Raw genomic sequence first — 19,793 nt, forward strand, 5'->3', positions numbered from 1 at the left:
TTTTTTGCTTACTGACAGGAAAAGAAGCAAAGTGACAAGAGCATGACTCGTAAAGATGGTGGTCAGCCAGAAAGATTCCAGCGTGGTTCTGGGGCAGGGTTTCGGGTACTGGAACTGAGGGGCCCGGTTGCCGAAGACCAATAACCACCCCCAATGGCCGTCCATCGGTGGTCACGCTGTGTACCAACGGTATTTTAAAGTAGTTTGGGGGCGGTAAAACGGTTGTGTGAAATGGATAGATACCTGAGGTCCTTCTCGGAATCTTTACTCTCTTCGTGCGCCGTCTTGTCAGGACTGATCTAGGCGCATCCAGTACAATGGAGTCATGGTCTTCAACTATCTATTATTATCAACCTTCTCGAGTCGATCCGTCTCCCCTCCCTGGACGCTATTTATGATGTCGCGCGTTTAATGACAGGAGCACAGTGATTCTCTCTGTGGGATAAACGCAAGGTGACTGCGGCACCGAGGATCTCTCGCGTTACGATTCCTGAACGGGACAAGAGTCAGAGAGAAGGATGCATTCATGCATCGATGGGACGGGCGAAAAACGCCCCAAACTGTCAGCCACTGAGAGAGAATGATGGGCATCTGATCCTGCCCTTTCCAGTTATCCCCTGCAGACGGCTCCATCACCGCCGATACCTGGAATTGGTTCGCTTGCTATTACGATGGGGGAAATGAACGCTGATGGGTTCGATAAGGCTTCCTTTCCCCACGAGTCTGTCGCGGTTGTGGGTACGACGGACTGGTCGTGCATGGACTAATGCATTTTTGGCTTTCTTAGCAGCACTGCCTGGGGGTACTGGCGCTGAGGCTGACTTGGCCTTTGGTTGCACTTCGCGCAAAAATCTCCCTTCATTCCAAATGATCCCTGACTTGTTCTTTTCTTTTCTTTTTTTTTTCTCCGTTCGGTTGCCTTCATCCATACGTCTTTGGAGGATTCGCGACCAGCAACTGCACTGCATACTCTGTATTGACAATATGCACGTGGAAAACGCGGCTTTTGAAAGCCAAAACCGTCGTGGACGACAGCAGATCCTGGAATGGAATCTTCCGAAGTCCCTTCCTAAATTCATTCCAGACTGACAGCGCGTGAGGCTCTCTTAGGCTGGAGCATTTGTATCCAATCATTTACCCCAATGGCAAGCATTCGGAGCTATCATCATGGCGGTTCCTCCACCCCTAATCGTGAACCACGAGGGCACCCACCCTTGTAGCCAAACAGCCACTTGTCCGACTCCCGTCGGATTCGCTGCAAAAGTAATTAAACGAAAAAAAATTGCTGAAAAAGGGGGGAGGAAAAATGCTACGACTGGTCCATTAGAGTAGCCCCGGTCTGCGCCAAATGATCATTCCCGACCGCTGCAGGGGCGGCGCTTCCCATCAATGTCGGAGTACGTATTTCCACTCGATGACGATCACTCTTTTTGGACGGTTTGGTTTTCAGAGGATTTGCGGCTCTACAGCAGCCATTCAGGATCGCCGATCGCCATCTATTTTCTCAGCTTGGTTCTGGCTTTGCCCGGCTTGATGGGCACCCAAGGTGAAGACACATGCTGTTCGAGGTTCTCAGCTGGAAATAAAAATTCGTGATCGCCCAGAATTATGACGCTTGGTGTTTTTTTTTCTTCTCGATCAACTCCCTCCATCTATCTGTTTTCCCAGAAAGAAAGGATTGCTGGAACTCGTGGACGATGGACGACCCCAACTCTTTTACCGACCCTCAACATTCCACCACCCAGGACTACGAGCTCTTCCCAGACCCAGACTCATTTGCTGATCCTGTGTTTTGTCAACGCACTGCCGAGATCGAACGCCAGATATCCCATGTTGACCTCACCATGAAGAATTCGTGGCTTCCCTCGTCCATGCCTCTATCGACCCCAGGCGTGCACCTAAATCCAACTAGTTCACCTTACAGCATGGAGGCCCGAGCCTATCCTATGGTGTCCGACGTCTCCCCATCCTTTGGTAGTGGCTATTCATCCACCGAAGCTGAAACCCCTCCAACCAATAATTGGGGAAACATGGGATGCTATATGTCCCCGCCGGCCAGCTGCGCGGACTCAGTGCTGCCGCCACTCGATCACTGGGGCTCTTGCTCCCCGGGGCCTTCTGTGAATGTCGAGCCCTCAGTCGCTCCATCTCAGATTGTGCAGAACTATCCTATGCCCATACCGATCGCTGAACTCGAACTCGAGCCTCAACTTGATCCTGAACTCGATGCTCAACTCGACGCGGAACGCATACCAGGCAATGAGTTAATCCCTATGCATAGCCATGACATGCACCAACACAGCCAACTAGACCATGCCAGCGACACACTCAGCTATCTCGGCGCAGGACAAGCCCCTGGCCAGGACTCATTTGTCTCGCCTAGTCCCCCACGTGTGCCGGCAAACCAACACGCTGGTCAGAGAGAGGCGACGCGTTACAATAACCGCAGCCAGAAGGGTTCCCGGAAGAGAGAACCTGTTACTTCCAATTCTGCCCGCGTTTGTCGGACGTCCGCCAAAGCAAAGACCAAAAAAGGCACACGGCCCCGTCGTACCTTTATTTGCACCTTCTCCCGCTATGGATGCACTAGCTCCTTTGCCTCTAAGAATGAGTGGAAGCGACATGTAACATCACAGCATGTCCAGCTAGGATTCTATCGCTGTGATGTGGGCCAGTGCAATATTAACAATGCGAGCAGAGCCAGACCCATGAGCTGCACCAACGATTTCAACCGCAAAGATCTTTTCACCCAGCACCACCGTCGGATGCACGCACCCTGGGCCAAGTCCAACCAAGCCACCGAAGAGGAGAAACAACAATTTGATGCGGACCTCGAGGCGGTGCGCATTCGATGTTGGCATGAACAACGCCGAGCGCCCCCTCGCAGCGCATGTGGCTTTTGCGGAGAGGAGTTCGCTGGCTTTCAAAGTTGGAATCTGCGGATGGAGCATGTCGGTCGCCACTACGAGCAGGGCGATGTCGCTCTGGACTCGGAGAAAGAGGACATTGCCCTTCGCGACTGGGCTATCCAGGAAGGAATCTTGTCCTGGGGTGGCGGCAGGTGGAAACTGGCCTCTCGCCGTTAGAAGTAATGAGCCTTTCTTTTGATTTTCGTTGCATTGTCTGCATTCATGGCTAAGCTCTTTTCTTGCATCACGTTTTCACTTTAATCCTATAATAGCGCACGGCGGTGCATTGGCATGATTGATGACATATATCCTGTATTTGATAGGTCTTGCTTGGTGTGTTTGATGTAGCCTTTTTTGTTGCCTCTGTTGATTTTGACACCCCATATGCTATTTCGCAACATACCCATGAGCACTTCGGATTTAATGGATTTACCTGGAATTTCAAGATTGCGCGCAGACGAGTACATAGAGATCTAGATTGCACCTAGCGTTGAGCGAATCTATGGGTCGTTGGATTATGATCTAATCGAGCGTCCTCCTATTGGTATCTATGTTTATTATTGTAATCTAACCAGATGTTCCCCGAACATGAGCTAAGGAAGTGGAGGTCAGCATCTTGACTCCACGATGGAGAACGCGTGTAAACCTAGAATGTGCAAAGTTACTAACGATCAGTTATGCTATATCGTATCATATCGTTAAATACACCCAAAGCTATGCCACCCCCACTATCCTCTTCCGTTCCCATTTCCCACCAGTCCATTCTCGTTATACTCATATCTCACCTCCTGATCCTAACTCACAGTTAGCAGATACCCTCAAGGAAGCCCATTCCGAAACCCTAACTGGACTTACCCAATACTTATTAAATCCAACGCCCTCACAAACATCCGCATAGCCCAGAATCATCGGCGGTGCCCCAGTAGTCATACTCCTCTTCAGCGCCTCCAGCGTCTCGCGAATACTTTTCAGCTTGGCCGCTACAAGCGTCCACGGATACGCAACCGCCGAAAACCCGAGCTCAGCCAGATCCTTGGCTGACAGGTTCTCCGTCAGCCCGCCCTCAATAATATTCGCAAAGACAGGCAGTTGTAGTTCCTGCACACATTTCTGCATCGCCTCACGATCGGGCAATGCCTCGACAAAGACAGCGTCTACACCGATGCGCTTGAACTCCTTCGCCCGGGTCATAGCCTCCTCCCACCCGTGGATTAAGGCGTCAGTACGCGCCAGAACGAAGATATCTTGGCCGTTGTTCCGGGCATCAACGGCCGCTTGGATCCGGGCGTACGCTTCGCCTCTCGATACGACGGACTTGCCTTTGGTGTGGCCGCATCCTACGCATCTTGTTAGTCTCTGGATCTATGTCCACGTCGCCCCATCCGCCACAACAAACAAAAAGAGTAAGGGAAAAGGGAAAAGGAAAAGAAACGGGAGACATACGTTTCGGCCACGTCTGATCTTCGATCATCACGCCGGCCGCACCAGCAGCCGCAAAGCTCTCCACCGTCCTCTTGACATTCATGGGACTTCCGTACCCTGTATCCCCATCTGCCATAACAGGAATGTCCGTCGCGCGCACGGCCTCCTGGATCTTGTCACACATCTCTGCCATGGCAATGTACCCCGTATCCGGGAGTCCATAGGAACTGGCCACGGCGTAACCAGCCAAGAAGACAATAGGGAAGCCGGCTTCCTGCACGAGGCGCGAGGAAAGGCCATCGTAGGAGCAGGCGTGGGCGATAATCTTCGTGGGGTCGGCGTGCGCTTCAAGCATCATGGTTCGGAGGGTGGAGGCTTGGATGGAGGGAATTTTGCCGCGGACATTCTTGAGGGTCAGGGTCTGGTCTCTGGCGGCATCTTTGCTTGGGGGTTGGTTTGTTGGGCTGGTGGTGAATGTGAAGGGGTAGGGGGTCGTTTGGCTGAGAGTCATTTTGAACAAGTGGATGATGTGGAATTGGTCAGTGGAATGATATGTTATTTGAATTCTGTGATGATGTATTGAGACCAACGATAGGTGATTGTGGACGTTATATAGCCGTTGTTTTCATGGTGATAGGTGTATAGTTCGGGCGGATATTTCGACTGCGGATATTGCCAATTATCCGCGCTGGGGCGGGACACCCGGTATAGGGGGATGCTATAACCCTACCCCGTGGGGAAGGGAGGTCAATGCGGGGGAAGTTCACCTGAAACAGATATAAATATGGTATACTTGTTTGTTGGACATGGGGCTGTGGGGTTTAACTGAGTCGTGATATCACTATTGCCATTTCGTGTCTACGTCAGATTCGAACTGAGAACTAGCCACTCGAACTTGATCAACAATGAGCGAAAACGAAGTCAAGGAGTCTGAGGCTATTCATCTGGAGCAAGCACAATGTCAAGATGCAAAAGACGCTCAGCACGTTCATGTGCGGTCTGCGGACCAGGCATCCATTCGCCGAAAGGTATGTATTATACTAAAGTAAGGAGCTTAGTGCTGACTCGGACAGTTTGATCGTCGCGTTTTGCCAATAGTCTGCATACTGTACATATTGTCTTATCTAGACAGAGGTACAGTGTGCTCTTGCCTCGCATTGCTAGTATAACTTCTCAGACTAATGCGCACAGGAAACATCGGAAACGCCAAGACAGCGGGTATAGACACGGCACTTGGTCTCGACGATAAACAATGGTCCTGGGTGCTGTACTCATTCTACATATGCTACATTCTATTTGAGTGGACTACAGTCCTGTGGAAGATTCTACCCGCTCACATTTATGTCGCTATTCTTTGTATCTGGTAAGTTTGCTAGCCTTGAGACTAGTGCACTGATCAACGCTGAACCGACACAGTTGGGGAGCAGCCGCGATGTGCAGTGGTGCAGTGACGAATTTAGCTGAGCTGATTGTCTGCCGCTGTCTATTGGGTATATTCGAAGCTGCGTTTGGGGCAGGTGCACCCTACTTTCTATCGTTATTCTACCAGAGAGGAGAACTTGGATTCCGTGTCTCCATGCTGCTGGGAATGTCTCCTGTGGCAAATTGCTTCGCGAGTGCGCTTGCCTTTGGCATCACTCATATCCGTAATTCTATTGCGCCGTGGCGTCTTCTATTTATCATTGGTATGGCCCTAGATACCCCAAACAATGAATAAAAAGCTCCTGATTGACACGAGACTGACACGTTCTATAGAAGGAGCACCAACAGTTCTCTTCTCCATCATTGTCTTCTTCTTCCTCCCCGACTCTCCAGGAACCGCCAAATGCCTTACCGAAACCGAACAAACCCAAGCTGTTGAACGACTGCAAACCGTCGACCAGACTGCTAAAAACCGGATGGAATGGAAACAAGTCCTCCAAGGACTAGCAGACTATAAAAACTATGTCCACATGACAATCCACTTCTGCTGCAACTACTCCTTTGCGGGACTCTCCAACTTCCTTCCCACCATTATCAAAGAAATGGGCTACACCTCCGTCAACGCACAGGGACTCTCAGCGCCTCCATACTTCGCATCATTCCTCCTCTGCATCGTGGCTGCCATTATATCTGATAGATGGGGATATAGAGGATTAGTGATCACTGTGTCTGCCATGGTCGGTATGGTAGGATACCTCATCCTCGCCGCGGTGGAGGATGAACATAAAACTGGGTTGAGATATTTTGGAGTGTGGCTGGCGACCTGCGGAGTGTTTCCCGCGCTTTCGATTAATATCACTTGGCTGTTGAACAACCAGGGAGGGGATTCAAAGAAGGGGGCTGGCATGGCTATCTTAGCGGTTTTCGGTCAGTGTTCGAGTTTTGTGAGCAGCTCGGCCTTTCCGGATTCTGAAGGGTGAGTTTCTCTCTATTTTCTTAATCTTTCTCCCGTTCTTTATCTTTCTCTCTTGTCTTTTCTTCTTTTGAACGTGGTTTCGCTTGGTGAAATGATAAAAGCTAATAAACAATCTCAGACCATTCTATGTTAGAGGATGTGCCATTGGATGCGCATTGACCGGTCTGATCGCAGTGCTGGCGTTAGGGCTGTATCTGAAATTGAGCCATGAGAACAGGCGACGTGACAGAGTGTATGGGACGGTGGACCCGGATGTGCGAGTAGATGTTACGAGGGAGGGAGACAATCACCCACATTTTCGGTACTTGACCTAGGGTAGTCTCGCTGATATGCATGACGATGTGGACTTAGTAGCATGCAGGTAATACATTTCAACTGCCGGTTCCCCACCCGTAACCGTAAGTAGTTAGTGACGCTGCAGATGAATTAGGGTTGACTTAAAATAATCAGAAGGCTATTTAAAACTCTCCGCATGTACTTTTCCCCACATAAATTAACATCTTCTTCCGACGCAACTGCATGCATGCAGCCATGCAACGTCCGCCACGCAGTCGAGCTGTCACCGACTATACTTACCGTCGTACATATAAGGCATGCATCCCTTGCCGAGAAAGGAAAGCGAAATGTGAGCTTGGGGAAGAAAGTGTGGCACCATGTTCTCGGTGTAAGAAGATGAACCTGGACTGTCGGTTTACGGAGAAAAGGCCATGGGCGAGAGAGAATCTTGGTATGGTGCTTTATCTTTCGTCTTTTATCCGTGTCATGCGCCAATCTTAACCTGCCAAGTCTCCAATATGCCAAGAGTGACTCGTTCGAGGACTGCTCGCAATGGTACGCAAGAAGTTCAACGGAACTCATCGCAGGAAGGTGTGTTTCTGCTGCCCACTATCATACACAACAGGTCTGATTGTTACCTTGTAGGAGAAGGAGAGATATGGTCAGATACCAATAGGAATGCTGTAAAGGCTTTAGAGCACCTGGTTCCCTCTGGAAATGACCCATTCGATCTCTTTTTACAGGGGGACATACCAAACCCCTTTCCATTTACATCACTAACTCCCACAGAAAATAGTACTACTAGTGAAGGGCGAGGACCCATTCATGCAGATGTACTGAGAATATGGAACGCTTGTCGGTTCGTTAGGATGGGATGGATCAAGGCTCGTGAAGCAGTCATTCTCGTTGAGCTGTAGGTTTACGGATCTCTAGGATCCATACAGCCAATTATATGGGCCAGACCTTTAACGGATACAGATTCTTCCAGAATATGTTCCCTCTGTCGCCCATTCTAACCGACTTCTACAATATACCCGAAAACCACTACTGGCTTGTGACTCAGGAACCCATGCTTTGCTGCACTATATTAATGATCTCGTCAAGATACCATGTTCTACCTGGATTCGGTGGTACCTCCCGAGCATACTCCATTCACAATCGACTATGGCAGCACTACCAGCATCTCCTCCTCCGCATCATGCTAGGTCAGGAGAAGCTCTCAAAGGCAAAGACAAGACATGTTGGTTCGATCGAAGCACTTCTCCTCATGTGTGAATGGTATCCACGGGCACTCAACTTTCCCTTGGAGAATGATGGATGGGACTCAGATCTGATTCTTACAGAGCCAGACCTCAGAGATCCTCCGGCGTCAGCGGAAGAGATACCCATGTCTGATCGCTGGAAGGAAGATGTCGTTGAACCTACTAGACGGTCTGACCGGATGTCGTGGATGCTAGTGAGCACTGCGCTGGCATTGGCTCATGAGCTAGGTATTTTTAGGAGTGACAGTGGGAAGAGGAAAGATGAGTATGATGTGACTGGTATGCGGTCGGACGCAGGCACCTATCTGCAACAATTAGAGTGGAGACGTCGTCGTCTTCCTTCTCTATTGTATGTGTTTGCAGGTATGCTTGCCTCCCGGTTGGGGTGCACGCCTCTTGTCCCGGAGATACCAGTAGTCGACGTGTCTGAGGGTATCACGGATTGTTCATGTGTGGACGATGAATGGATGCATTTCATGGCATCATGGGTTGATTTAACCCGGTTGGGTAAAGATATCACAGACACACATTTCCCATCAATGCCCAGGACCGGTGATCCGATGACGGACTGCAGGTCCTCACAAAATTGGGAACGTATGCTCTACCGCTGGCAGGTCAGCCGGCCAACATTGAGTAGATCACCATAGCCTCCGATTCATTGTTTCTCCCGCTAATGAGGCACGCAGACTCTCATCTGGAATCTATCCTGCACGTCGAATACCAATATCTGCAAGTGTTCACAAACTCCATCAAAGTCCAATCGCTGGTCGAAAACATCCTCAATTCACCTACCCAGTCTGCGACCACTGACCGCACCTGCATCGACGAAGTCATCAATAGGTCGACCGAGATCCTGCAATGGTTACTCATCCAACCCAGCATTCAATACCTCCCAATTCGCGTCTTCCTACGAGTAATCAGTTCATCAATCTTCCTCATGAAAGCCCTGGCGCTAGGCGTCCGAACCACACAGCTTCACGCATCATTACATCTCCTTGAGCAGACGATCACTACCCTGCAATCAACCCCATTAGATGACATGCAGCTCATATCACGATACGCAGCCCTATTACAGATCCATGTTTCTCGTCTGCGACAGACCTTCATGACCTCAGCGCAGGAGAGGGAGAAGGATGTTCAATCGGAAGGTCAAGAGCATATCAATTCTCTATCATCACCGGGACAGACGGAACTGGTGCAAGGGTCGCATGACCCTATGCTAGGGCAGCTGGATGAGAGTGGCGATGATTGGCTTTGGTTGCCGATAGATCCTTTGATGGCGCCCTTTGGCGCTTGGGATGATAGCGGTCAGTTGGATTACGGATTGGACTCGGCGCATTTGGATTTGGATTTTATTTGGAACTTGCCGCCATGAAGTGAGGTTTGGGGTCTGGCAATTGGAGTCGAACTCACTCTTATATCGATCAATTACCCATCACTCGGCCGGATGAGGATATACCACCGGCGACGAAGTATACATCAGGGTATATAGACAAGTGTAGATCTTAACCGTGATTATTCAGTTTGATAGGTTCTAAAAATAACGCATATAGGCATTGCGACCATTTCCTGTCAATGCCAGAGCTTTACCCCTCTAGAAAAGAAGATCATTAGTAAGTATAACAGTAGTCAAGAAAGAGGCACACCTGGCACTCCTTGCAGGGCCATGGGTAAAGCCACCATACCCACTTATATAGAATAAATCTGGGTTGTAGCATCGCGGCATGTCAATTGCTGAGCTACACCAGCGGTTGAAAAGCAAGACCTGAGCGTGCCAAGCATTTAGTAAGAAACAAGGCTGACGCTGGCTTAACTTCAACGGTCTAGGCAAACAAAGAGAAGACAGCTACGCAACAGGGATTGGGATCCTGAAGGCCAGGGAAACAAAGACCAACGTCGCTGGTGCTAAGCCCGCACCCCCACGCCACCAGGCAAAAGCATCGTATATATAGATGCCGTCGACCGATGCATGAGACTAACACCCGCGTTCTCGTCTGGTCCATCCTCGCGCTTTGCTTGGAGATCTCGCGACCATGGCCAGAATCCCCTTCCCCATTGTGCCCTATCCGCCAATGCAGCCACCAGCGCATCGCGATAAGCCGATGAAGGTGCTCGCGCTGGGTATGCCCCGCACAGGGACCCTGTGTGGGTCAAGCCAAACCTGAGATCCGACCGGGCAGGCGATGCTAACGATATGGAAAGCACTGTACGTTGCGTTGAAGAAACTGGGATACAACTGCTATCATATGGCGGAATGTTCCCTGGACCAACGCAACGGATCGTTGGGTCTCTGGACTCGCGCCATCAATGCGAAATACAATGGCGACGGCCGGAAGTTTTCGGGCAGAGATTTTGACCAAATGCTCTGGCGCTACGATGTGAATCACACCCCTGTCTTATTAGCCCCATTAGCGCAACACTGACCTCTTAACCAGGCTGTAGTCGATATTCCCTGCATCCTCTTCGCCGAAGAGCTCATGGATGCCTACCCCGACGCACAAATTGTCTTGACCACACGTCCGGTTGAGTTATAGATCGCGTCTATGCAACGCACCTTTTATGCAATCCTGAGCTGGAAGCACTGGGAGATTACTAGAGCTCATTGATAGAGTACCCATCCCACTCCCGCCCCGATCCATTCCAACTCCGCTCCTAACTCCATTTCCCAAGACATACATCGGCCTTTATATCCCCATCCTACGGTCTGCACTGTCCGTATGGACTGGCCGTAACTGGCAGGATACTAGCTGTCTTCCTATAGGCTTTACAGCTCACCATGACCAGGTCCATGCTGCCGCGCGAGCACATGGACGCAAAGTCCTTGAATTCATGGTCCAGGATGGCTGGGGTCCTCTCTGTCAGTTCCTGGGAAGAGAGGCGCCGAATGAACCGTTTCCCCATGTCAATGAGGGTGACTTCATTACGAGGTTTCATATCATTATATTCTGAGTGCGGCTGGCGGGCGTGGCAAAGCAGAGCTTGATATGGGCTACCCCCGTCGTTGCGGGAGGGGCTGCTTGGTGGTATTTTAGAAAGCATGTTCCTCTTGGGAATCTGGCCTCGGGGACTTTCACGTTGTGCTGCTTTGGACTGTGGATTTTTATTATAGTGTTCATGGTGGCGGGATCGGTTCTATCCTGATGAGGTGCTGGCTTGTGGTAGGTTGTTCTGTGTTTAAACCGCAATAATTGGCCTCAAGGGCGATGCGTCAACCTGAGAGAACGAAGGCTTGACCAGATAAGTGAGGATAGATAGAGAAGAAAAAAGGACTAAGTATAAGCAAAGATCATGGATTACAGAGCGTTTTTCCGGACAAGAATAGAGAGAAAGTGATAAATTGCTATTAGATTGGAACATCTCATCTCAGTTCGCATCGGTAAAGCCGATGGTATCGGCAGCTTGCCGAGCCCTAACCAGCTTCGAGACATACAATTAAACGGGCCATTGGTAGGAACCCATAACCAAGGTTGAATTGGATAAGAAAATTCAGAATAAGGTTGGATTAATAAATGAATACGAGAGAAAACATCATCCTCCGGGGATGATCGAAGTCCATTGACTTCTTCCACTCAGCTACATTGTCGGGTTTCCTAATTAGGATATTGACTAGATGCACAACACCGCATAGTACAGCGAAGCCCTTCTTTCAAAGCTAAATGTATTAATATGCTTGGCAAGAGTTTAACCCCATACTATCGGGATTTAATTCCCTCCGCTAAGCTGGGGTATGCCAGATCATGACCGGCCCGGTGGACCTCATCCTTCCCACTAGAGCCGTAGATTCGGTATAGCTGTCCACAAAGCCTCCCCCGGATGTAACCCTACAAAGCTTGATAGATTGCAGTACGGACTTAGACTTATGTATACACCCCGGAAGGGACAACAGAACAACGGACACACGAAGCAAACGTATTTAACCCAAGCCTTCTCTTCACACAAAGTAAAGAAGCAAGTCTTTATCCCATCTTCTACAATACATCACCATTCCAATTCCAAAACCATTCCGAGCCCACCATGATGCTTCCGAAATCCCTCCTCCCTCTCTCCATAATGTTCCTCCCATGCGCCCAAGCATGCCTCGAAGTCGTCGGCACCCTTTTCGTCTCCCACTCTACCTCCTGGAACGTGCAGTTGAAAGATGACGGGACCCAAACTTGCAGCTTTAACTGCAATGCATGGACGACTACCTGCGATGCCACCTGCAATGATGGCTATAAGGCCAAATGGACAACGACTACAGATTGGAGACATCAGCCAGGAAAGCTGCACTATGACACACCTCATGGGTCGTACGACCTGGATGTGCCAGTTGAGCCCGGCTCAGAAGTGACGTATAATTGCTGTGGTGGCAATGTCCCGTGTCAATGCACACAGATTACTTACCGAGGAAGTTTCTGGTGCTGAGTTGAGGTGGGCTGGTTAGTTAGTGGGGGGACTGTGCACTTTGGCAAGGAGTTGAGAGGCGGGCTGACATGGAATGCCTAGTGGGATATGTGTTGAGGATGGAGAGATGGCTGTTTGGGTTTTGGTTTATGGTATAGGTTGGGAATATGGGCCTGAACGCGTGTTCGGTATCGATGTTTACATTGCTGTTGCTCAGGAAGATATATCGAGTGATGAAGTATTGCCATCTTCAAATATACATCCTTCGTATGGCGTACTGCTGAGAACTAGCCTTTTACATACGTCTTGTTCTAGAGCACATGGCTGTATCAAAATGCCAGGATCAATACATACTAAGCTTACAGGGTAGAATGTACTACCGAACCAGGGAGACCTATTGTAGTGTGTCAATATACAGCCACGGGGTAAGGGGGCTGTCCAATAATAGATAGACAATTTAAATATCTTCTAGAAGGATGCATGCAACGGGGATATCAAAGCGGGGTAGCGAGCTATCTTCAGATAAGAATCTCACGTAACTCACATACCCAAACCATAGAACGACACCACCAACGTCTCACTACCCATCATGGAGCAGCCGTACCAATCCGAAAAAGCACCTGTGGCAGACTTTGAGAATATTCCCATCATCGACGTCGCACCGTTAAGCAGCCCAGATTGTAGAGATCGCCAGAGACTAGCAGCGGAAATATACCCTGCCTGCGCACAAGTCGGGTTCTTCTATATCAAGGTGACTTGACTTTCCAGCCCAACTTGCATTGCTTGTTAAGAAAGATCCCGCAGAATCACGGGATATCAGACGAATTAATTAGTGCACTTCATGATGCAGCGCATCGCTTCTTCGCCCTCCCAGAAGAGCAGAAAATGGAATATTCTGTGGCGAAGTCCAAGGTATAGGCATTACCCCCGAGTATCCAATTATCAAGGAGCAACCATGTAAAAAAGCGATAGAAGTGCCGTGGCTATATGCCCATGTATGCAGAGGAAATACCGACCGACGATGATAGGAATGAACGGACAGAGAAGAAAGCAACGGGTGCTCTTCTGGAACCATTCGATATTGGCCATAAAATTCTCGCTGATCCGCAACGAGCCGCGGGTGTGCTGCCCCCGGATACATATGACCTGTACGGAGACAACCAGTAGCCAAGCGATAAGGTGCTTCCAAAATTCCGAGACGTGTATTTGCTTTATTGTACCGAGGCACGCACACTCTGTCGAAGACTAATGAGAAGCTTTGCGCTTGCCCTTGGCCTGGACGAGAGTTTCTTCGATGCCATGATGGACTTTCTGGGGGTGACCTCGCGCATCTTGCATTATCCACCCCATCCTGCGGAAGGAGAGGTTAGAGATGGGCTCGGGGCTCATACGGTAGGTGATCAGAGGGAGTATTGTACTGGGATAATTAGTTATTTAAATATTAAAAAGAGGAAGGCTGCTCACTTACTTATAATAGCAGATAGAATTTTATCGGCGGCATTACAGAAGATTGGTACGTTCACGTATTTCAGCCAACTATTAGGATATCGCCGGTAAAGGAGATACACGATGACCGTGACAATACTGGCATCTGTTACTCGAGATAAGAAATTATCTTATTTAGCTTGTTCTACAATTCAACTACTTACATTCGTTCAGTTTCTTAATAGTACATCTAATTAATGAAGAGCCTTGGTCTGTCGACCATGCTCTATATCTAGTGCTGGCGATGATGAACGCGATACGTCTGCCGCTATTTGTACAGCTCGAATCTGTGTATATCTTGATATTGCAAGTCGCTGGAGTTATTGTAGCACTTTTTTTCATCAGATTAAAGGGTATAAAGTACGCTTCCACTTAATGGCTATTCCTAATCCCGAATCTCCAATCCATCTTGTTTAAAGCTACCTCTACATCAACCCTGGGGTCGGACTAGCTTTCCGTGAGGGAGATCGTGATTCCATGCTCTCTCTCTCTCTTAGATTCAACAACTTTGCCACAGGCTATGCAGGTGGTACTAAGGGAAAAGGCCACAATAGTGTCTATTTTAAGTGGATATACTTCTGTGTGCGTAAACAAAAGCTCCGCATCAGGTCTCCTTAGCCTACTTTCCTACAAAGGACTAATTTTCTTTGCTTCAACATCTTCTGATAATAATTATACATCTGATATTTAATACTATTTTATTTTTAATCCTCTTATATCTCTAAGAATAGAATCGCTAAAGTGTATTAGTATGTAAGTAATAGTTTATTCCTCTCTAATCCTCGGGGTTCTAATGCCTTATATTGACGAAATCTGCCTCCTTTCCAACCCTACCAGGTTCTATCCGGGTTGCCTCTGTAGAGACATCTTTCATTAGAGATGCTTCTATAATTCCCGACATCATACTCTGTCCAGGGAGATCGCCCCATATTGGACGCATGATGAAGTCACAGAGCCCCATATTGAACACTATATATGCAAGGCCTCCTAGATCTAACCAGTCACAACTTTGATTGTGACCCGAGCTAGGCAATCTCGGAACGTTGGTGGAGGGCTCGGTAGGCTCGTCTCAGTTTATTGCGGGGTTCAAAGTTAATCTGTGTTCCATTCATGTCCGTAAACTAACCTATAAAAGTCGGAATTCCGCTGGAGATTGGAACAGATTATCCCGCATCGCATCGCAACGAAGAGAGGAGATATATAAAATTCAGTATAAGGCTGTCTTAAGAATAATAAGGATTAAGAGCAATTGTTAGGTCTTTCTTCTTGGAAACTCCCACTATGTCTATGTACACTATCGAAAAACCGTTGGAAGGGACTTTTGTCTACTCTCTCTTTGGGGTCCAACAGCCTGACGGTTTCCAATCACCTGCTGTTGAGAATCTTGTCAGGACATTCAGTCATCTCATAACAGGCTCCAACTGCCACCTTGATCAAGTAACCCAGGACGGGATTGTTTTCCCAGGAATAGGGAAGACACGCATATGGATTGCCACATGGAAATCGATCGCCGACTTTGAGGCTTGGTGGGAGTCAGACAGTGTTATCCAGTTTTGGTCGTCTCTTCCTCCTGATGCAGGCATGTGGCGCGAGTTTGTCAAGGTTCCTTACGGTCGATCCCAATATAAAGCCACACAAAACCGGCAAGATGGTCAAGGTGTCCATTTCGCCCACAAGCCGACTGACAAGAATGGTTACTGGGGTTGGATCAGAGATTCAATCAGAGAATTGTCAAAAGAAAACCGCATGGATTCCCCTCTGCTAGTGCCACCGATACCGGAACGAGAGGCCTCTCCCAAAGAAAAGACTTTGGGACGTGTCATATTCAATGGATTCCCTGACAATCTTTGCTTTAATCTTGAGAGGCAGGACCTTTCCGAGATGACGGGAGCTGAAAGAGGTGTTTGGTTTGACCAATTTGATCAAGCTGCCTGCAAGTGGATGGACGATCTGGCTCACGCAGCCCCAGAAGCGGGAATTCTAACATCCCGTATGTGTTACGACGAGCGCCTGGGGACCTACAAGGAGGAGGATAGCGAATTCCACAAGTACAATAGAAAAGTCGAACTTTTCTACTTCATGGATCTTAGGTCCATGGAAAGAGCGGGTCGATCTAACAAAGGCCATGTTGCATTGCGTAACAATATTTTGAAAACATATGGGCCTGGCGGGATTATGTCGGAATGTGGGAAAGTAGCCTTGTGGGTGGAGACAAACATACTCAAGGCACCTGAAATTGATGCTGAGTATGTTGGATGCGTTCCTGGGACGGGCTTTATGGCTTACCAGAACCATGAAGCATTTCGATGTCAGAAGGAGGCGAGTCCTTGCCGACCTGCAAAGGTATGAGAGATGAAGTGTGGCTACTTAGTAAACACAACCTTGACAATATCGGCACTCTGGCCCTTGATTTGTTATAAGTTGGAAATCTTCGAGTATGGGAATCATACAAATAGTTCACCACAAGAGATCGGATTTTCATTATCATTCATATCCCTGGGGACTTGTATACATCGCAACCCGCGGGAAGAATCGAGGGATCTTGTTAACGGACCTTTCGTCGTTGCTGCTAAGCGTTGCCGTAGGATATTGCATGCAAGGGCTTGTTTCTGGTCATTAATTTAGAAAAGGAAAGAGGTGATTTGCTTCTTGCTTTCTCCAAGGCTACTGTTGTAATCACTGTACTGATCAACCGTACCGCCATTCTTGGTATGGGTCCAGCTTATTGTGGTTGCTTACCTAGGACTACGAATGCTTTACTATTTTTTCCCAGGATAACGTACCCGCTTTGCAAGTCCGCAACGCTCGGGGCGAGTGGGTGGTGGAACCTCCTATCCAAGGGACACTGGCTGTAAACATTGCGGATTGTTTGTCCATGTGGTATGCTTGGGTTTAAGGGATTTTTGAGCGCTATATGCATGCTGACCTCTGTAGGACAAATCAGACGTTTAAGTCAACTGTTCACCGAGTTGTCAATATGACTGGTCAAGAACGTTACTCTATCCCCTTTTTCTTCGGGGTCAACTATGATACCATTGTGTCCGTTTTGCCAAATTGTGTCTCTGATGATAGACCAGCTTGTGTAAAGTCGTTCAAGGCTGGTGAAGTAAGTGTAATGTGGTGTGGATCACTGGGTGTGTTGTTAGTAGCTAACACTACATAATTACAGTTCGTGCGTGCGCAGCTAGCGAAGACTTATGTTTCTTACGGAGAGGAGCCTTCTACTATGACAAAGTGACGTACTCCTATAGCTGGGAATATAGTTAGACATTTCCCGAAACCAGCAGGCTATGTATCAATAAATGTCATGTTGCAGTTCTCAATGGAAAGATAATTCATTCCCAGGGGGGTGCATGGACATATGGCTGTCAATTCCATGTCCCATAGCGACTAAGATACAAGTACTTTGCTCGGAACACTAGCATACACCCAGAGCGGGCCCCCAACCTGACTCCCATCACGGCGGGGTAAGAAGTACCGATACCGTCCCTAAAGCTCCTGGGAAATTTCCGGGGATGATGTAGGCTAGACCCGCTGATGAATCTTGTAGTATTTTGCAAAATGTACAGGCATTTCATAGTATATCAATAGCAGCGCACACCTGCGAAGTGAAGGCTATACACGTAGCGGATCGGGGAACGTCAAGAATATAGTAAGAGAATCCTGTCCACCGGGATGTTGCTATACCGTGTCTGACCACCTGAAACAAGGTTTTTAATTGAGTGCAACCTTTGTATTCTTTCACTAGCGGTCTTGGCCTGACATAAATGAGCTCTAGTCTAGTGTACAAAACATACCCTGTGGAGATTAGGGCTTACATCTAAGTTTCATCCATCAGGCTACGATATAAATTTCCTCGCGGCCTCATCTGGCAAAATAAACAACTAACTTCAATTTAACTTGAATCCCAAGTTGTTGCCAGAACTCTAGTAAAGATGCCGTCCGAAACAAAGGAACAGCCATTGCGATACGTGCATTATTCTATCCCCGATGCCGACTTCGACAAATATAAGGAAATGCCCAGTCAGTTTGCCGAGATGAACACACTGTCAGCCGTGGAGATGCGTGAAATCATGTCTCAGCTCCCAGTGACGTTCCCATATGATGAGTCAATCACCGAGAGCATCGAGATTAGCCATCGAAACATCACAGCTCGGGATGGCGCTGAGCTGGAGCTTAGAATTTACAAGGACAACACTGTTGGCCAGAACTCAACATTGTTTTTTGTGGCGCATGGAGGAGATATGAAGGTGATCCATGGTTGCATATGATGAGCTGGTTTGTTAACTGCTTGATTGTGAAGGCTGGGTTCTTGGGGACCACACCGCTGAAGAGGCCATGAATCGTTTGGTTGCCAAGAGAACCGACTCGGTTGTTGTTAGTGTCAATTATCGTCTGAGAGTTACTACATTCCTTCCCATACATGAGATTCAAAGTGCTCTTCCTTGTTGGAGATGTTCTGATGGTAGAAATAGGGCCCCGGAATATCAATTTCCCTATGCCGTCAATGACTGCTGGGATGCAATTGAATGGGTAAGCTATTAACATCGAGTTTCAGGTGTATATTCCTGATGATTGTTCTATTGACTTTGACACAGTGTAGAGACAATGCAGATACCCTAGGGATCAACCCAAAGAAGGTGATTGTCGGTGGAAGCAGTTCTGGGGGAAACATTGTGTGTATAATCGCGTCCAAGTTCCACCATCTCTATTCAGGTTCTGATTTTTTTAGGCTGCCGTGCTAGCTATGAAAGACAGAGACGAAGGCATTGGGGCTGTCATCGGTCAGGTCCTGAATGTACCTGACATATGCCGCCCGGCGCACTTCCTAAAGGACAAATATGAATATCACAGTCCCGAGCAAAACAAGGATGCGCCAGTGATGCCAACGCATGCTACTCATTGGTTTTGGGGTATAGTGACTTTATAATATTCTGTTAGTGATTAGATACAAACATGAAATGCTAACTCAGCCGAAACCAGAGCAATATTGCCCCACAGCCGGCGCAGAACCCTATGCCAGTCCTCTGCTGGCCCATTCTTTTACGGGGCTGGGACCTGCATGTATGTATTCATCCGAATATCTCAACATAACTTCTATGTAGTGCGCCGTGATTGATGTTCAAAAGTGATTCAGGTCGCTGGACAAGACCCGATTCGTGATGAGGGTCTCGCTTATGGCGAAGCTCTAGAAAAGGCAGGGTGAGCACTTTACCCACAATATAGACAACTTTGATGTCAGGATTTGGGGACGCCTTCAAACAGGATCTAATAGTTTCATCACTCCAGTGTTCCTGTACACACCAAGGTCTATGCTGGCTTGCCTCATGCCTTCCACCTTTTTCCAGACCTGAAAGCCACTGCAGCATTCTATGATACAATTATAGAATGGATTACGACACTTCAGAAACAGAGTTGACAGAACGCTCCATAAAGAGAGATACAAGAGGAGGGTAGCATCTTAAAAGTATCACTTCCTATAGGTTAATCGAGATGCGATTCGTATCAATTACTTTCAATATATTACGCTAGTTTCACTGTTGAACCTTTGTCTTGACTCGGTGGACAGTATTACAAGCAGAGATACGCGTTTGTCAACTATAGATCCTGTATCAGCACTCTCCAGCATGTTGACCATCCCCTTCGTACCAACATCCT

At 48.3% G+C, this 19,793-nt stretch overlaps 9 protein-coding genes across 9 annotated transcripts; 7 read left to right on the forward strand and 2 right to left on the reverse strand.

Annotated features, from left to right (window-relative positions):
* Positions 1-399: 399 nt before the first annotated feature.
* On the reverse strand, positions 400-1,214 carry BDV37DRAFT_160412 (uncharacterized protein). Its single transcript, XM_032079153.1, has one exon. The coding sequence runs from the start codon at positions 1,077-1,079 to the stop codon at positions 633-635; it is 447 nt and encodes a 148-aa protein (XP_031939696.1). The 5' UTR covers positions 1,080-1,214; the 3' UTR covers positions 400-632.
* Positions 1,215-1,616: 402 nt separating this feature from the next.
* Positions 1,617-3,129, forward strand: BDV37DRAFT_160408 (putative C2H2 finger domain protein). The gene has a single exon (XM_032079152.1). The coding sequence runs from the start codon at positions 1,698-1,700 to the stop codon at positions 3,084-3,086; it is 1,389 nt and encodes a 462-aa protein (XP_031939697.1). The 5' UTR covers positions 1,617-1,697; the 3' UTR covers positions 3,087-3,129.
* Positions 3,130-3,637: 508 nt separating this feature from the next.
* Positions 3,638-4,842, reverse strand: BDV37DRAFT_295384 (isocitrate lyase/PEP mutase family protein; the record flags this gene model as incomplete). The annotated part of the gene is made up of 3 exons (XM_032089865.1): positions 3,638-3,703; positions 3,765-4,246; positions 4,353-4,842. The coding sequence occupies 3 exons, from the start codon at positions 4,840-4,842 to the stop codon at positions 3,638-3,640; spliced, it is 1,038 nt and encodes a 345-aa protein (XP_031939698.1).
* Positions 4,843-5,236: 394 nt separating this feature from the next.
* BDV37DRAFT_295386 (major facilitator superfamily domain-containing protein) lies at positions 5,237-7,097 on the forward strand (the record flags this gene model as incomplete). The annotated part of the gene is made up of 6 exons (XM_032089866.1): positions 5,237-5,359; positions 5,405-5,465; positions 5,523-5,694; positions 5,748-6,016; positions 6,087-6,729; positions 6,848-7,097. The coding sequence occupies 6 exons, from the start codon at positions 5,237-5,239 to the stop codon at positions 7,041-7,043; spliced, it is 1,464 nt and encodes a 487-aa protein (XP_031939699.1). The 3' UTR covers positions 7,044-7,097.
* Positions 7,098-7,895: 798 nt separating this feature from the next.
* BDV37DRAFT_252513 (transcription factor domain-containing protein) lies at positions 7,896-9,649 on the forward strand. The gene is made up of 3 exons (XM_032082432.1): positions 7,896-7,918; positions 7,984-8,900; positions 8,954-9,649. The coding sequence occupies exons 2-3, from the start codon at positions 7,997-7,999 to the stop codon at positions 9,640-9,642; spliced, it is 1,593 nt and encodes a 530-aa protein (XP_031939700.1). The 5' UTR covers positions 7,896-7,918; positions 7,984-7,996; the 3' UTR covers positions 9,643-9,649.
* Positions 9,650-10,300: 651 nt separating this feature from the next.
* Positions 10,301-11,445, forward strand: BDV37DRAFT_272855 (sulfotransferase family protein; the record flags this gene model as incomplete). Its single annotated transcript, XM_032084957.1, has 6 exons — positions 10,301-10,412; positions 10,470-10,645; positions 10,703-10,789; positions 10,938-11,178; positions 11,218-11,306; positions 11,377-11,445. The coding sequence occupies 6 exons, from the start codon at positions 10,301-10,303 to the stop codon at positions 11,443-11,445; spliced, it is 774 nt and encodes a 257-aa protein (XP_031939701.1).
* Positions 11,446-12,281: 836 nt separating this feature from the next.
* On the forward strand, positions 12,282-12,671 carry BDV37DRAFT_272856 (uncharacterized protein; the record flags this gene model as incomplete). The annotated part of the gene is made up of 1 exon (XM_032084958.1): positions 12,282-12,671. The coding sequence occupies one exon, from the start codon at positions 12,282-12,284 to the stop codon at positions 12,669-12,671; it is 390 nt and encodes a 129-aa protein (XP_031939702.1).
* A 2,745-nt stretch (positions 12,672-15,416) lies between these two features.
* On the forward strand, positions 15,417-16,484 carry BDV37DRAFT_272857 (phenylacetaldoxime dehydratase family protein; the record flags this gene model as incomplete). The annotated part of the gene is made up of 1 exon (XM_032084959.1): positions 15,417-16,484. The coding sequence occupies one exon, from the start codon at positions 15,417-15,419 to the stop codon at positions 16,482-16,484; it is 1,068 nt and encodes a 355-aa protein (XP_031939703.1).
* Positions 16,485-18,070: 1,586 nt separating this feature from the next.
* BDV37DRAFT_272858 (alpha/beta hydrolase) lies at positions 18,071-19,554 on the forward strand (the record flags this gene model as incomplete). The annotated part of the gene is made up of 7 exons (XM_032084960.1): positions 18,071-18,395; positions 18,439-18,668; positions 18,734-18,811; positions 18,868-19,048; positions 19,119-19,199; positions 19,265-19,337; positions 19,425-19,554. The coding sequence occupies 7 exons, from the start codon at positions 18,071-18,073 to the stop codon at positions 19,552-19,554; spliced, it is 1,098 nt and encodes a 365-aa protein (XP_031939704.1).
* Between the last annotated feature and the right edge of the window lie 239 nt (positions 19,555-19,793).

Source organism: Aspergillus pseudonomiae (assembly GCF_009193645.1).
Source record: "Aspergillus pseudonomiae strain CBS 119388 unplaced genomic scaffold BDV37scaffold_51, whole genome shotgun sequence".
Taxonomy (NCBI): domain Eukaryota; kingdom Fungi; phylum Ascomycota; class Eurotiomycetes; order Eurotiales; family Aspergillaceae; genus Aspergillus; species Aspergillus pseudonomiae.

What these genes read in the sequence shown, in the direction of transcription:
- BDV37DRAFT_252513 (XM_032082432.1), top strand. Translation starts at nt 7,997, where the DNA reads ATGTTCCCTCTGTCGCCCATTCTAACCGACTTCTACAATATACCCGAA. An exon ending in GGTCAGCCGGCCAACATTGA is followed by an intron (nt 8,901 to 8,953) that starts GTAGATCACCAT and finishes TGAGGCACGCAG; the next exon opens with ACTCTCATCTGGAATCTATC.
- BDV37DRAFT_160408 (XM_032079152.1), top strand. Translation starts at nt 1,698, where the DNA reads ATGGACGACCCCAACTCTTTTACCGACCCTCAACATTCCACCACCCAG.
- BDV37DRAFT_160412 (XM_032079153.1), bottom strand. Translation starts at nt 1,079, where the DNA reads ATGAATTTAGGAAGGGACTTCGGAAGATTCCATTCCAGGATCTGCTGT.